This window comes from Talpa occidentalis, unplaced genomic scaffold (genome assembly GCF_014898055.3).
Source record: "Talpa occidentalis isolate TD23 unplaced genomic scaffold, MPIMG_talOcc4v2.1 talOcc4.6, whole genome shotgun sequence".
In the NCBI taxonomy this organism is placed as follows: Eukaryota; Metazoa; Chordata; class Mammalia; order Eulipotyphla; family Talpidae; genus Talpa; species Talpa occidentalis.
Window position 1 is genome coordinate 123,130,442 of NW_023604972.1, and position 17,322 is coordinate 123,147,763.

A 17,322-nucleotide genomic window follows, 5' to 3' on the forward strand; every position below is an offset into this window, starting at 1 on the left:
TCATAGATATTTATAACTTAGCTAAAGCCAGAAGGTGAGTTTATTTCCAAAAGAGAGTTAGCATCATGCTGAGACTACTGGGGAAGGGAGAGTAACGACAGAAGAGGTAAAAGGGCAATTTTGTCTTGAGCTTCTGTCTGGAGCTCATTCTGCCCTGGTTCTCCTGGATACAGAATACAAGTTCCTGGTGAATTGGATGCTTTTTCCACAATGCATTCCCATTCTCTTTCAAAGATGGGCTGTAGAGAAGATTGGAATGAAAAGTGCCTTCTTTGGTTCCACTCCAAAGCTGGTAATAGGAGAAGGTGCTTCTCTTGGGTAGTTAGCTTCGGAAAGCATAGAGCCAGTTCTTCCTTTGCAAAGTGGATTGTTTCTTCCAGCGCGGCCTTGCTCCCGTCACAGGCAGAGACCAATAAACCACGGCCACCTGAGCCCTGTGCCTGTATTCAGTAGAGATCGGAGATGCAGAGCTGAGCTAGGAAATTGCTCGTAGCTCAGCAGGTGTCTCTCTATCCTTATCCTGCCTCGTCCCTTCTCTGTGGCACACACATGGAGTCCTGGGGCTGACAGGCCTATGTGAATGTGAGCAGATCTTCCTTCTCCCCAGCTGATGAACCCCCTGCTCTCCCAGGTCTCCATTCAACTTCTGAGAAATGTTTAGGTGGTATAGGTGTTTCCAGGCCGGCTGGCCTTGTGGAGGAATGCAAAATGGAAGTGAGCCTTGAAGAGAGTGCTTCTTTCACTTTTGGGTGTTCTCATTCATGTTGCCCATAAGATCATCATTATCTTCTCAACTGAAATCCCATCTGCTTCTTCTGCACCACCTGGGTCCCAAATATGAGGCTGATGAGATACCATCAATCTTCTGACTGGTGATTTTTTTCCTTCAGACATCAGTATTTGACTGATAGCAGTTGCACAAAGGGGGCCCCCCACAGGCCATCCCCGAGGAGCCCTTCAATTCTGCTGTTTCCATGGAACAAATGAGCTTCGTTAGCAACAGGCCCACATTCTTTTTGTGCCCCTTGTCTTTGTCTCAGAGTAGAAAACGGAACCAAATCTTAGCATTGGACGGAGTCTGTCTCCTGCTATTTTACTGTCATCTGAGCCTTGTCAGGACTCCTGTCCCAGAGGCTTTTCCTCAGAGAAAGCTATTGAGAAAAAAAAGTCATATCTTCTTTTTTTTTAATTCATTTTTATTTTTTTTATTTATACAAGCACTGGGTACAGTCAGAAGCGCGGGAAGGTGAGAGAATCCACCAGAACCAGAGGGGTGAGCAGAGCAGGCAGACTGATGAAGTACACTGCTGAGGGGAGCAGTGGGTGGCAGGAGAGGTCTGTGCACCATGTGGGACCCTCAACCGGTGGCCGGGGATTGAACTGGTGCTGCAGAGGCTGCGGGCAGCTTCGCAACCCAGCGCTCAACCACTGCACCACCGGGGAGGCCCAAAAAATGTCATATCTCCTAAGAAACATAAGCAGATTTGGAGTTAAAGGTAGCCACTCTCGGAGTTGGCAGTTAAAATATTACCACCTTGCATTTATAAAGCAGATTGCATAGGCTGGAATGACATTGGGTATAAGATTATATTGGTTTCAGGTGCACAACATTTTATTTATTTATTTATTTATTTATTTTTTTGGGTTTATATTATATTTGTTTTTTTAATATTTAATTTTTAATTTTTTACAACATTATTTTTTTTGGGTGCACAACATTTTAATACTAAACATTTAATATGCTGCATCAGGTTCACCACCAAGACCCTAGTTTCTGTTGCCCTTTTACCCTGTTTCCCCACTTTTATAAACTTGAATTCACTTGATTCTCTTAATAGCCCTAGGAGGAAATCAGTGTCACCCAGCTTTACAGCTTGTGGGGCCTGTTCCAGGCCACATGGCTGCTCTATATCTTGCAGTAAAGTGTTGCTTTTCTTTTTTAAAACTTATCTTTGGGGCCTCCCCTGGTGGCTCAGGTGGGTTGAGCACAGCGCTGTGAAGCTGTCCGCAGCCTCTGCAGGGCGGGTTCGAGCCCAGCTGGCCTGTGAGATACCCACATGGCATGGCAGACCTCTCATCTCTCCCACTGCTCCCCTCAGCAGTGTATTCCAGTAGATCTGCCTGTTCTGCTCCCCACTCTGTCTCTTGTGAGTCCTCTCACCCTCCCATGTATCTGGCCTGTACCCCAGTTCTTGTATGCATGAATAAAATAAATCTTTTAAAAATTATCTTTGTTATTAATGATATTTTAAGGTTAGTGATCAAAATAGGAAGGCAGCGATATGATTTATGTCAAGATCTGGTTATATTACTGGTCCAAAGCAAACAGTCTGGAAAGACACCCATTTAAAAGCTGGCAGCCTCTATTCCTGCGCCCCTTCTGCCTCCTGACTGTGGGGGCTGCACAGCTAGTCTTCAGGCTTTTCTGCAGAGGAGATTAGCCCAGGCATGCTGAGGTGTGTGAGGGGACCTTAAACTTTGGAAGCCTTCCATGGTCTCCGTAAGCCTCAGTAAGTTTCCAGGTTTATTTTTGCACACTTAATACTCATTGAATTGCCACATTCACTCTGCACATCATAATTCAGTGAAATGGCATAAAATCTGAGAGCTGCAAAGAGCCTTCTGTTAGGTAAAACTATGAAGCAGACCCTTTACTAAGAGCTTTGCTTATATTAACTCATTTAACCTTCACGGCACCCTTTGTTATCCCCATTTTTCAGCTGAAAGAATTGAAACTATCATTTGCAGAAGGTCACAAAGCTAATAAATGGAAGACCTGGGGTTTGAACCCAGTTTAATGCCAGAGTTCAAGGTCACCTAGGACTGCTTCTTTGTTTCATAGATACGTACAGAATTCAGTTCCTGGGCACTTTTTCCACCCTAGGAGATCATCGGCAGAGGAGTTTGCTAAGTACCTCAAATGGACACTAAGACATTTCCTAGAGGGAAAGGAGAGTTGCTGGCGATACCACTTCTTGGCCTGATCTCCTTGACCGCTGTTGTCTAGCATGTGATGGGTTCCCAGAGCTGTGAAGTGAGTGTCCTCTCTCCCTGGAAACTAACCAAGGGCTTTCCCCTGCGGACTCCTGGCATTTCAGTCGCCTGCTAGGGATTTATATTTATGTTTCTTTGTTTTCTTTGATAACAAAGTCTGGTCAAGTTACAGCAATTGGGTTGTAGCTATAGAACTACAGCGCCTGTGTCTTAGCAGGAGTTATAGCTCTACTTTACAGCTTGAGTATTATAGCAGAAATGTCACAGCTCAAGTATTATAGCAAGTGTTTATTTGGGGCTTCAGGATTGCAGTTCTCGGGGGTGGAGGGGGGGAGAGTACAAACTCAAGGAGCACTTGAGCGGAAAGCCCAAGGAGCTCTGAAGGGAGAGTGCTTACAGAGGCAAGAGGTAAGCTTTATGCAATGAGATTTTCAGTTAGTGCAGTTTTGATTGGTGAAAAGTTTATAAAGCAATGATTGGTTGAATTTCAATCTTGCAAGTGGCTTGCTGGTGCAGTTTCATTTCTTGTGGACCGTGGCTGTCAGCATAGACCATGGTTGTCAGCATAGTGGGTACAGTATTTACATGGACCTGACCCTCAACAGCCTCCCCCATCTGTCTGGTTGGTACCCGACTCTGAATGGCTCCATGTTTGTTTTTCTTTTCTTTATCATTCCCCTCCACCTTGATCAAAATTTTTCCTCTGGAGAAGTTCCCAGATGCTGGGATGGAACTGACCCAGGAGAACATGTCCCTTGTCCTGGGACAAGGGCAGCAAATTCTTCTTCTTTTTTTTTTAAAGATTATTTATGCATACAAGAGCTGGGGTACAGGCCAGAGGTGTGGGAGGTGAGAAGATTCACCAGAGTGGGAAACAGAACAGGCAGATTATCTGAAATACACTGCTGAGGGGAGCAGCAGGTGAGTCAGGATTGGTCGGCTGCTCCATGTGGGTTGCTGCCTGGCCAGGGATCGAACTCGTGCTGCAGAGGCTGTGGAATGCTTCATAGTGCAGTGCTTAACCCCTTGCGCCACCAGGGAGGAAGGGCAGCAAATTCTAATGCTGGTGCAGTGGAGATTAGTTTTAGGATTTTAGGATAACATTTGAAAGGAGAATGACATTAAACTTTTGAAGTCAAACAGCTGTGTGTACATGGAGCTGGGCTACAGAGCTACAGGCAGATGTTTCCAAAGTTGTCAGTGGATTTCTGGTGTATAGACACCAGCTCCATAGCAGAGCAACTGGAAGGCAGTGGTTTTTAATTTAAGAATCATAGATATCCAGTGATGGGCTTTCGGGGAGTGTCCATGCACCTGCAAAATTGTATATTACCTTTGGAGAGATGTGCTTATGTGCACTTTTTTTCATTGCAGTCTCAAAGAGATACATGAGCCCCATACACTTGATAACTGTGACTGTAAAAATATTTCATGAAATTATTTCTGTGTAGCTCTCCTGTGTGAGCCAGTGGCAGACACTGAGTGCACAGGTCTTCAGGTTTCAGGGATACTCATGGTCTATATAGTTTTCACTTTCCTAATTTTCCTTGCATAGCTATAAAATTGATTCAAATTAACCTTTGTATTGCATACATTACAGACTGGAGTTTTCCATCTGCCACATGGAGATTTTTTTATTGAGCCTGTCAAAAAGCATCCACTGGCTGAGGGAGAGTACCACCCACACATCGTTTACAGGAGGCAGAGGCGGGAAATTCCAGAGATGAAGGCGCCAACGTGTGGTTTAAGAGGTATTGTGATTCAAATCTCTTCACTGGATTGAGGGCTTTGTTTTGTTCTTTTGTTGTTTCATTACAACATGACCTGTTCTTATTCAAATCTCCTCCCCTTTGTATTTCTCCATCTTCAAGTCTCGTGTATTCATACTGGGATGCAAAAAAAAAAAAAATCTGTATCCTTGCCACCATCATATACCAATGATACTCATGGCATTTGTGGTGGCAAATTTGTTTTAACCTCTTCTGAATCCTTTAGAGAAAGTTAAATTGAAGACATGATTTTCAGCATCAGCAGTGTCATAATTCACTAATGTGAAATATTACCAGATAGCTCATTGTATCTGCATATGGAAGACAGATTTAAATGTTTGATGATAATGATGTGTAAGGAGAAACTGAAAAAAATACAACATAATATCAGATGATGAATTGCACTCAGCTGCTTTTGGCTGCATTCTGTTCCTAGTTCCTGGAGGCCTGTTCCCTAGCTCTGTACCCCGGAAGGAGCTGAACTGCTCCTTTCTGCCTTGTACAAAACAGTTTTAGGTAGTTGTCAAAACTAAAATGACCTGAATTATTTCCTTGCATCTCCCACATGCTCTTTAACGTGTAGGAGATAATAGACTATATACCAAAGGGCCGCTGGAAATTGGCACATTTTCTTTTTTGTGTAATTTCTCCTTTCTTCAGAGGAAAAAAGAAAACAATGACTAGAGGAAACAGTTAACAAAAGGAACCTGTAATATTACTTACATCTCTTAAGGACTTCAAAAGGACTAGGCTGTTAGATGGAAGTGCCTGGAGCCTTTGGTTTTAGAAGACACTAGTCAGATAGGTCAGATGACAACAGTTACAGGCGTCAGCTATGGCAGAGAGGGGCCTACACAGGAAAGGTCAGAGTTTGGGATTTCCTACATCAGGACTCACAGCTAGAAACACTGGGTCTAGTTTGTGGCATGCTTATGATCACACCCACTGACCTAAGCATGAAGTGCACCTAAGTGCTGGCTTATGACATGGCCCCTGTCAGTTAATTCCATCATCTCTGCAGAGTAACATGGTATAACGCGCTCTGACCGGTTTCAGCAAACCCAGTACATTTCAATATACCAAGATGTCAGTCTCCAAATATCATATATACTTGAAGACTCCCAGGCACATTTAGATTATTCTTGACTGTCTGGTTACCATTTAAGCATTGGCTCACATTTATTGTCTTAGGGAGGGAGATGGCAACTGACATATGAACAAATACTTCCTCAAAAAAATGCACATTTGTTTTCTTTCCCTACCTGGTTTACATTTTGTTCACCCCGCTGTACCACTCATTCAACAAACAATATACTAGGTATCTTTATGCCTGGGTCTCTCCAAGGCTGTGTGGATAGGATGTAATTCTTGGCCTGAAGAGCTGACATTCTGGTTATAGGATATGGATAATAGGGATCCAATTCTGGCTTTATCTTTATGATATGTGGTTAAGACCATGAAGAGAAATGGAATCTGAATACGTACATTGGGATTTTTGTAACTGCACATTATGTTTGTGCCATAGTGTACTTTACTATATCATCCATTCATTTTCTCTGCTGTATAGTGCTCTATTATGTGACTCTTCCACTTGATTCAGTTTTCTGTAAGTAGATCTGGATTGCTTCCAGTTTGGGGTTATTATAAACTGTGTTGCAAAAACTATTATTTTATGTGTTTCTTCAAACAAAGATTCATAGGGGTTTCAAGACTATGTACCTAATAATGGAATGAAATCAATGTCTCATAGAATATAACTTCTGTGACTTTACCAGATGATTTTACCAGATAAGCATTGGTAAAATGCTTTCCAAAGTTGATGTTCAAAAGCAGTGAATAAGCATTCCCCGTGTTCATATTCTGTGCAAATACTTGGTATTCTTAGTCACCAATCTGGTGGCTCTGAAGTGGTATCTCATTTTGTTGAATTGTTCATGGATAGTTTTTCTCTCTGTACCCTCTACCCAGTTTGTGTTTGCTTGTTTTCCAGTTCACTTTTTCAATAAGTCTTTAATCTGACTTTCTACCCAGATGGGTCCTAATTTTGTTTTTCTCCAGAGTAAAAGTAGGCAGCAGCCAGATGCCCCAGATCAGCTGCTAGCTCCATGCGTCAGTCAGGGTTCACCCAGAGAAATAGAACCTGTACTAAATATATATATTATATGTAATAATATTACATATATGTAATAATATTACATATAATACTATTATATACTAATATATTAATAATATATTATAAATATTATATATATATATATATAAAGAGATTTAGTGCAAGGAATTGGTTTATGTGATCATGGAGGCTGGCTAGGCAAATTGGAAATCCAGGGGGAAGCTGTTAGGAGGGGCAGGCTGGAACTCCCAGGCTCTGCTGAAGCAGAATTACTTCTGGGAAGCCTCAGTGCTGCAAAGAAGGTCTTTCAACTGCTTGAATCAGGTCCATCAGATTATTAATAATCTTATTTACTTAAAGTCAACTAAGGATAGACTTTCATCACAGCTACGAAATAACCTTCACAACAACAACCAGATCAGTGTTTAAATATCTGGTTGACATAAAAAAGATCATTGCCCTGCATCTGTTGCTGTTTTTCTCTGAATTTCTGCTTACTTCCTTTTTTTTTTTTTTAAAGATTTATTTATTTATGCATACAAGAGCTGGAGTACAGGCCAGAGGTATGGGGGTGTGTGTGAGAGAGGATTCACTAGAGACAGAGTGGGGAGCAGAACAGGCAGACTGACTGAAATACACTGCTGAGGGGAGCAGCGGGTGAGACAGGAGAGGTCTGCTGCACCATGTGGGTAGCTCCTTGGCTGGCCAGGGATCAAACTTGTGCTGCAGAGGCTGCGGATAGCTTCATAGTGCAGTGCTTAACCCCCTAGGCCAGGAACGCCCCTTTGTTTACTTGCTTTTAAGTTTTCTTTTTTTCTACATTTGGCCCATTTCCTACATTGGCCCTTTTGTTGTGCCTTGAGTGTTTTTAGGAGCTTAACACTGGGAGAGTTTTTCAGAATATTTAGTCCACCATATTGTAAGAATTCAGCCTTTAGTGGATTCCTTGTCTAGGACATTTGGAAATCTTTGAGTTGCTTTTTAACTGGCAGGCAGAGACATTATTAAATATTAGCAAATGCCAAATACAGTAATGCTAATGGCAGCACATTAGAACTAATTAGTAGATCAGGTCACTAATCTGATATAACCTGGGGAGCTTTCATGGAAACCCATTGAAACTAAAGTAGATTCTCAACAACCATTATAAGCTGCATTGAGTCTCAGCTGTGCTGCTAGTTCTCTTTGGCTAATAGCAAAATTTCTTGGAACAACCAGCCTGAGATTTGCCTCGAGTTTCTTGATTACCTGATTGCCTCCTGATTAGAGAGCTCTGAAACATTCTGTGCTGTGCTTTGCTATGAGGTGGCACAACAGTTTCATACTTCCATGCTTCTTTTTTAATTTTAATGAAGTGCCATATTGTTTTTGATTACCAGTTTTCAGAACTGGCGGGAGGATTGGTAAAGTGCTTCCAAGTCGATACCAGTGAAAGGGCTGAGAAGACTTTTGAGAAAATTTGGGGAAATACTACTTAAATTGTAAATGTACAGGAAGTTAAAATGGCCACCCTGTTGGTTTTGCTTGCTCAATAAAATGCAAGCTGAATAGCCTGACAACTCGAGTACCCGACACCTGGGCAGAACTGCTCATGCTCTGAAATACTCATCATCTGGTCGAGGGACTTCATTCACAGCCAGGCCGCACCATGCAAGCCCTTTCTTTGCGTTTCCTCAGCAGTTGACACTTGCTGCCCTGTTCCTTCAACATTTCATGTATGTAGGTTTCCACGTCCCAGCAGAAACAGCTTCACAGGGAAACTTGTCATCTGTTTTTCTCACCTGCTCCAGGACGCTCTGTGCTGACAGAATGGCCAGGACTGTTCTGGAGTGTGGGTGAAACTTGAACAGGTGGAGAACACTGGGGAATTTGTTGGGAAGGGAATTCGGATCATTCTAGACCAGGAAGGAGATTTGGATCAAAAGGAGGAAAGGATCACTTTTGACAAAAAGATGGTTCTCTTAGAGGACAGAAAATCCTAATTCTGAAAAAACACTTTTGAGATGTTTATTACCTAAGTTCTGTTGAACTTTCCATAGCTCTGTAGGGAAGTTTTGACTAGTAGCAGCTGCCAGCTTTGCTCTGGGGCATTCCTGTGCTTGCATGTACTTTGGGTGGTATAGAAGGAGGCATATCCTATTCTGGTCGATTTTTCTGGCTTCTTCCTACCACCTGCAGAGACTTCAGGCTGTCTCCTTTCTATCCCACCATGGTCTGCAAGGGCCCTCACACTGCTGAACTTGTATTCTCTCACTGAACTAATCTTTGTATTCTACGTCCCAAGGATATTTGTGTCCTAAATATCAAGTCTGATATTGGATATGTAATAATTCCCCTTTGACAAATGCTTGTTCACTGAACCAATGAATGGTGTGTATTTGCAGCCACTAGGGTCTTGCTGATGTACATAGATACCCATCCTGTCTGCCTCCGGGTCTGAGGGTTCCAAGTCTGAATCAGTGAGGCAAGGCAAATGTGTTCTTTTTGAGAGCAATTAATGTTAACTATGTATTTGTCCCACAGCTTGATTAATACCATGTTTGGGAAAACAAACATTCCCACCCCCACACAGTCCCATTTCTGTGCAGCAGCTGAAAGTCTCATAAATCACTTGTAAAATTGTTTCTTTTTGAGGAAGGAAGTTTGTTAGATTTGAAATCAAATATTTGAGGAAATCATCAATATACTTTGTGTTCTAAATCCTCTCTCCAAAGGCAGAGAAGTGGGTCCCTCAAATACTTATTGAGCAATAATCCAAAATCTAGACAGTTCCAGAATTTTATTTATGTTAGTTTGTGTGTCATTGATTGACTTTCCTTCCTTAAAAAATACTAATTTGGTGCCTTCTATGGGCCAGATACTAAGGGACACAGCTATGAACATGCCAAGTTGAACCCTAAGCTCATGGAGTTATGATCTATTGAGAGGAAAACTTACCCCAAAATGATAAAAATAGTCTGTATGAATATTGTGACCAATACTGTCATAGTGTATAACAGGAACTGCACGTAATGATGAGGGTTAGAGAGGGCCTGTCTGAAATAGGCCATAAGTGTGGGTGTAGGCTTACAGGGAGCCATTTTTCCTGGGATCTCTGCACAGAACATCCATCATCGAGGAATGACGTCTGTTGTGGACAGTATTGTGTAACCCCTGCCACGCCCCCACCCTGCAAATGTTGCAGTTCAAACTATCTGCCCCAGATTGTGACTGTATTGTGGATAGAATCTTTAAAGAGGGAATTGAATTGAAATACGTTCATTAGGATGTAGTATGGTGTTCGTAACAGAGGAGATGTGTGGAGACATAGGGAGAACATGGCCAAGCAAAGAAGGGAGGTTTGAAACAGACCTTCCCCTCAACATCCCCCAGATGGTACCAGCCCTGTTTGGCATCTTAATCTTGTGCTTCCAGCTTGTAGAACTATGAGAAGTTTCTATTGTTTAAGCCACCTGCCTGTGGGACTTTGCTGTGGTTGCCCTTGTGATAATATGGTGTCCATTCCTTTGCCCACCTGTGCAGTGACCCTCTAGTTCCTTCAAGCTACAGGCAGCAGAAGTTTCTACATGCACCACTAAGGGATCATCAGGGTGACTACATAGTGTGGGACAGTGCAGTGGCTGTTGTGAAGCTCTTAATTGCTTTATCTTTGACTCTGCAAGTGAAATCAGATGGGATGGTGGAGGTGGGGTATATGCCAGGAGGCGCCTGGAACGCCTTACACATGGCCTCCCCCTCTTGCCACCTTCCTGCCTTTCCCGCATGGATTCTACCCCACTAATCCCCTGGCTCCTTGGACCCTGTCCCACTTTCCATGCTGACCCCACTGCTTCTGTGACTGTTGGGACAGTGACCAGATGGCAGCAACTTGTGCCTGGGCATATGTGGGGAGAGTCAGGAGACCCACAGCCTCATGGGGTAAGGTAGTATGGGTCTTCCCCACCCCACGCTGGCATTTGACAGGTGCCTTGGAGGGGGACAGCGCATCTCCCTCCCACCCAGCCACTGACCATATCCTGTTGTGGTGTTTGCAGTTTTCCAGGGTCCCCTTCCTGCTGTGAGTTGGGGTAGTAGACCCTGAGAAGGAAGACTGGCTTTCCTGCCCCTGTGTTTGTGCTCTGCAAATCACATGGTGGGCCCTGGGTTTGAAGTTGCTTTGCTTGCAAAAAATTAAAATAAGTTTGCTATATATTAATGGTGTGTATGGGATTGCCGTATAATGAGCCAAATATGGAAAGCAATTCTTATTAATCATTGTTTTTGGTTTTACATGTAGGTAGGCAAACAAATTTTGCATTTTTCTTTCACAATGGTTTTGAGAGAAATAGAATGGTGATGGGAAGAGCCACATTCCAGTGCCACCTTTGTCATTCTCTGACTTGGACAAGGGATAGAGTTTCTTCATCAGTAGATTAAGGGGTTGGAAGTTCTTTCTGGATTCCTTTAATTCTCTGTGTTATAAGTCTGTTTCCATGTTTATTCTGTAGTGTCTGGAAACAAAACAGTGTTGGCATTCTTCATTTATGCCAGTGTGGTTTAATACCGTGAAGGGCATCTGTACACACTGGAGTCTCACACACAGAGATGAAGGTCGTGACTCACAACTCCAAAATCAGGACAGACATGGCTCCCAGGGCGTTCTCTTCCTAGGCCTCTGCCTCCTTCACACTCTTGCCCCATCCCTACAGCTACACCCCAAATGTGGGATCTCAAGCCACTTGCCATTCACCCACATCTGACCCAGAAGGGTCAGCCAGTCCAGCATTTTGAGGCCCCCAAACTGAGGCAGCATAACTTCAGGGTCATGAGTTAGCAGGTGTCTGTGGTCTGTCCTCATTAGGGGGCATCACAGGGAAGAAGTAGCTGTTCACAACTGAGTCTGCACCCAGATCCCCAATCTCTGAGACGGGAGAGAGGTGAGAGAGTGATGTAGCAAGAATAGACAGCCTGTTTATTCAGACATATCCCCTACATTTTTCTTGTAATGTGGTGTTTAGTTAAAAAGAATTCACATTTTTGAGTAATATCAGATAAGTGGGCTGTTATTCTAAGCTCATGTTTTCTCTCAGTTCAACCAAATGTTAGACTTTGTGTATGTTTGTGTGTGTGTTATGTGTTTATGCGTGTGTGTAGTAATGCACTGTGTGTTGCTGTGTTTTTGTGTGTTTATTATATTTATGTTTGTGATAATATGGTGTGTGTTTATGTGTGTATGTTTACTGTGTGATAAGTGTGTGTGTTTATGTGGTATGTGTGTTTGTGGTTGTATAAGTGTGTATTCATGTATATTTATGCATCTGTTTGTGTTCCTGTATATATTTGTGTGTGTTTGTTTATAGTTATGTGTGATGCATATTTGTGTGGTGTGTATATGTGCATATTTATGAGTGTATGTTTATGCGTGTGGTATGTGTTTATGTATATGTTTGCATGTGTATGTGTTTGCGTGGTGTGTATTTGTGTGTGTGACGTATGTGTTTAAACACATGCATTACTTTTGGCTCCCGGAGGCAGTTTGCTCAGCTGTGATGACTCAGGGTTTCATGGAAATTCTTTCATTCTCATTAAATATACCATGTTGGAAACCCAGTGTATTCTCTCAGTCAAGAGACAGAGGAGTTCTTTGTTTAAGTGAGAAGGGAGAGTCCTAATCCCACAGAAGAAAGACCTTCCCTTGCTGAGAAGCTGTGGTGAGAAGAGCATGATGGCTGCCCCGCCAGTGGCTAGCCAGCACCTCAGCTGCCCTTCTGAGGGAGTCAGGGCTGTGGAATCACATAGAAAGGGGCTCACAGAAAGGGGCTGGGGCTCACTTCCTAGAAAGCCATTTCCTCCCTCACTCCCTCTCCTCAGAACACATTTAGTTAGGTGTGAGCCCTTCCCCAAATGCCTCTGAAGCACAAACCTTTGCCCTTCTCCAGTGAGATCAGCAGACACCAAGGTTCTGAGCCTGCCACACTGTTCCTTAGCCAGACAGCACCATGATGCCACAACTGGCCACCGTGACTCCTCTAGTGCCTGTGCTGGTGTGCAGAGGACAGGCAGGTCGGAGTGGAGGCCGGGGGGTACAGAGGACAGGCAGGTCGGAGTGGAGGCCGGGGGTACCCCCTGCAGATAACCAGTGACTGGCCAGTGACCTCATACCCGAGAGGTGAGGGCCAAATCTTTGTTCCTTTTGCTCTGTCAGAGATCTCTTTTGGTCTTATCTCTCCTGGGAATTTGCAGGATACTGTCAGGTTGAGGGACTCAAACAAACTTTCAGTTTGCACACCTTCTATCTCTAGGGAACAGCCCCAACTGAAGCAGACCCTTGGCAGTGGGACAAGGGAAGCAACGCTCACTGACTGGAGATGTTAGGCCTGAGTAACAAGAGAGCCACGTCCAGTCCCTGGGGACAGAGCAGTGCTTTCCCCTTCTCATGATTCTGCCTTGGAGAGATAGCAGGTCATGGCCTTCCAAGGAGGGGGGGGGACATTATCAAAATCCCCAAATGGCTACATCTCACACACCTTCAGCGGGATGAAGTCTCTGGGATTCTTTATTTGAATTTCCAGGGATACCTTCAGATTCCACCATTTGTCACTCATGTCTTGTCTTCAGTACTCTGGTGTCAAGATGCAGCCTCAGCAGTGAAAGCACAAGGGTTTGAATTCCCTCTACTGGCTAAGCTTGAGCAAGTGACTGTTTTCCTCTTCTTGTTACTGCAATGTATGCAGAATGGCAGTGCTTAAAATTGAATTTCCATTTGTTGTGTGTAGGACATCGGAAACATACTACAAGCACCATGTACTTAATTTTTACAATAATACTTTCAGGCAATTTTGAAAGCCCTTTTAACTAGTGAGAAAACTGCAGCAGGGCAGAGATCTAGCTCGTAAGTGTTGAGCTGGGATTTGTATCTACGTTTATCTGACTCTTGAGCTGTTATCCACCATGCTTGACCCTTCCATGGCCTACTCAGGCAGAGACCTCTTCATGGCTGAGGAGCTTCGGGGAAATGATTAGGCTCTGCTGAGTGAGCCGAGGTAAAGGACATGCAGTGAGTTGTGTGCGCTTCATGGTCAACTTAGGGATTTGGTAAAGTGTATCAGTGGGGTTAATGGTGTCATCCCACTGTGGGGAGCAGTGTGTGAAGAGGGGGTGCCCAATGAAACAATCCTGGCTGAGTCATTAGGTGGCAGAGGGGCCTTGCTGTCTTTTGACACTGGCTTCCTGTAGATCAGTGGTGGGGACTGGCCTTTGGAAAACTAGTGACAATTTTTAATGTATTTTCATGTTATTTTTGAAAATATTGAAATTACACATTTTATCCATCCTCTGAAGTTGAGATACTGAATCAAAATTCTATAAGAAAAATAAAAATAGGCATTTAAAGGCTACATTTTTAACCATTTATATGAGCAAGTACAAGAGTAGGAAATTAAGGGAAGGAGACCCAAGAAAAAGACAGGTTCTGTGGCCCTTCTCACCTCCCACCTTTTTGTGATTAACTCTTGCTAGACAATTGAGACACACACACACACACACACACACACACACACACACACACACACACACGGCGTTGATAGCATCGTGATGCCATCTTGTGGCCTTGTGCAATATCAGTATTTACAGAACATCACAGGTAGGCTGTTTTTGCAACTTTTGGCAAAAACTGGTATAATTCCATTTCATATGGAAAGATTCAGTTAGAGCCTCTGCTAGGAGGCTCTCCCTTCTAGCGGTGGATGGCTGGTAAAGGACATTGTTAAGAGCATTAGGGTAGAAGAAAGAAGACTTCTGTGCTTTCATCTTGGAGTTACAGTATTGAAATTTTGCACATAGTTGCACCCTTAATTACTATGTATATGAGAAGTTGGACATTTAGTAAGTAATACTTGAAAGGCTACACACTCTGTATGGTTGATTCACACACACACCACACACACACACACACACACACTGATTTCCGATCCTCTTGCTCTACCACCTGAAACTAGGTGTTACAGATCTCACCCCTACTGGTGCCATTATTTGGATAGCAACTTTGACAGATGCCGTCACTTGCCACCAAGCAGGGTTTGCCTAACCAGTCAGTAGCCAAAACCACCTTTCATTTGGATGATGCCGAAGATTCTTAGCACATGGCCCCACTGGATCACCTGGCTACCTATGCACATGGTAGACTGGAAATTGTTATCGTAGTAAACTCTTTTTCTGATTATGTAAGTTATGTTGGCATAGTATAACATTTGAAAACCTCATACGAGTATAGGCATATAAAATACCAGCATGCTCTCATCACGCAGAGCTAATATTGTTAACATTTCATATTTTGTGCACATCGGTTCCCTATGCAGACATACAGGTGTGTATGCATATAATGTACACATGTGTGTATGTAAATATTCCATATATATGCCTGCACTTGTTACTTTGCAAAGAAATGCTTATAAATGAACTCCCCACAGCTGAGAGGCTAAATGACTTGTTCAGCCATGCTGGCATTCCTGGTTAGTCAGGTACATATAAAAATTTTGTCTACCCTTGTGCTATTTGGCCTTCCCTCTACTACACACTGTCTTGGTTCTCCACAGGGCTCGGTGGCCTTTCCCAGACTAGGGTGGTAACAGATCTTGTGGAAGGCCTGGGACGGCCTGTGGGTTGAACTGCTAATTGGGACATTGTCCTTTCTTCTCTTCAGAAGGAGAGAGGCTTAAAGCACAAAAGACCTTGTCAGAGAGGCTCAGGGACAGACTGATCCCACCAAATGCTGGTGACCAGACCTCACACTGGCAGAGGGGTTATTAGGCTCAAGGCTAAAACCCCCGAGAGAGAGAAAGGTTGCGGGGCAAGCATGAAAATCCCCTCTCCTCCTCACAGTCTGTGGCTCGCTCTCACAGGTGGGGTGTCCCAGAGACCCCCGACGCCTGGCGCGTGAGCACCTCAGCCTGTAGGGGTGGCGCGTGGGGGAAGCTGGAGCTCTCTCAGGCTGTCCGCATGAGGTCCCTCACAGTCAGTGCTTTGGCTCTGTGCCTCGCCTTTGCCTTTCTTCGCCTTGAGCCTGTGAGTTTTCAGCTGAAACATATTATTTCAGTAAATATCCCTAGTGGGCTAATTTCCTTCAGTCTTGGGCAATCCAGACTCCACAGTGGGCCTCAGGCACCCTGGGATGGAGTCGGGCAGTCGTTTAAATGCCACCTGAGAGTTTCCCAGACACACCAAGACTTTGAGCCAATTTTTGCTACATGTTTGTTCTTTTTTTTCCCTTTTCTTTTTGATCAATTTTTAAATTTTTTAAATTTTTTAAAATTTTTTTACATAATTGTTCATTTTTAAATATTTGCTTCCCCACCCCCTCAGGTGTAGTCCCCATAGAGTTTCCTTCCCCAATGCACCCGTGCACCATCACCTCAGTCCCCTGTGCTCCTCCCTCCCTCCCTCTGGTCCCTCTCCCTCCTCCTCCCCTGCAGGATTTCTCTGGTTTATAATTGTCCATTTTGTCTTTGTTGTGTTTTGTACTGTTATTATTTTTTTACCACGATGTCTTATTTGGTTCCCCTATATTCCTGCTATAAGTGAAACCATCCAATATTTTTCTTTTTTCTTCTGGCTTATTTCCCGGAGCATAATTCCTTCTAGCTCCATCCACGTTGCTGCGAATGGCATGAGTTTATCTTTTTTGATTGCTGAGTAATATTCCATGGTGTATATGTACCACATCTTCTTGATCCAGTCATCTATTTTTGGGCATTTGGGTTGTTTCCAGGTTTTACCTATTGTAAATAGTGCTGCAATAAACATAGGGGTACAGGTTGTCTTTTGAATCAATGTTTTTGTGTCCTTTGGATAGATGCCTAGGAGTGGAATTGCCAGATCGTATGGTAGCTCCATTTTCAGTAGACTGAGGAACCTCCAGACAGCTTTCCGTAGTGGTTGGACCAGTTTGCACTCCCACCAGCAGTGCAGGAGAGTTCCTTTTTCACCACATCCTCGCCAACATTTGTTGTTGCTTGTTTTTTTGATATGTGCCATTCTCACTGGTGTAAGGTGGTATCTCAATGTGGTTTTGATTTGCATTTCCCTGATTAAAAGGGATGTTGAACATTTTTTCATATGCCTGTTGGCCATTTGCATTTCCTCTTTGGAGAAATGTCTTTCAAGTTCTTCTGCCCATTTCTTGACTGGATTGTTTATTTTGTTTTTGTTGAGTCATGTTACATGTTTGTTCTTTGCCTGAGAAAACATGAGGGGCTGCAGTGAGGGTACTTTCCCTCAGCCTGTAGGTATGTGGTAAATGCCCATGTTCTAGATGTGGCGGGTAGAAGGTAAACACAGCTCTGAGCCCCAGGGAGTCTGCACTCTCCTGGGAAGACTGATGAAGAAACTGATGAAGAAACTAATAGACAAAAGAGATGAGACTTTTGGTGGTGATCTTGATGTAGTGTATTCAGATGTCAGATGCAATGC

The 17,322-nt window shown here is 43.5% G+C and overlaps 1 protein-coding gene across 2 annotated transcripts in view; it reads left to right on the forward strand.

Annotated features, from left to right (window-relative positions):
* ADAMTS12 (ADAM metallopeptidase with thrombospondin type 1 motif 12) overlaps window positions 1-17,322 on the forward strand; it is a 181,202-nt gene that overhangs the window by 67,810 nt on the left and 96,070 nt on the right. For both annotated transcript variants that reach the window (XM_037530308.2, XM_037530310.2), the window contains exon 3: window positions 4,595-4,745. In XM_037530308.2, coding sequence (XP_037386205.1) covers window positions 4,595-4,745 — 151 coding nt within the window. The remainder of the gene's footprint in view (window positions 1-4,594; window positions 4,746-17,322) is intronic.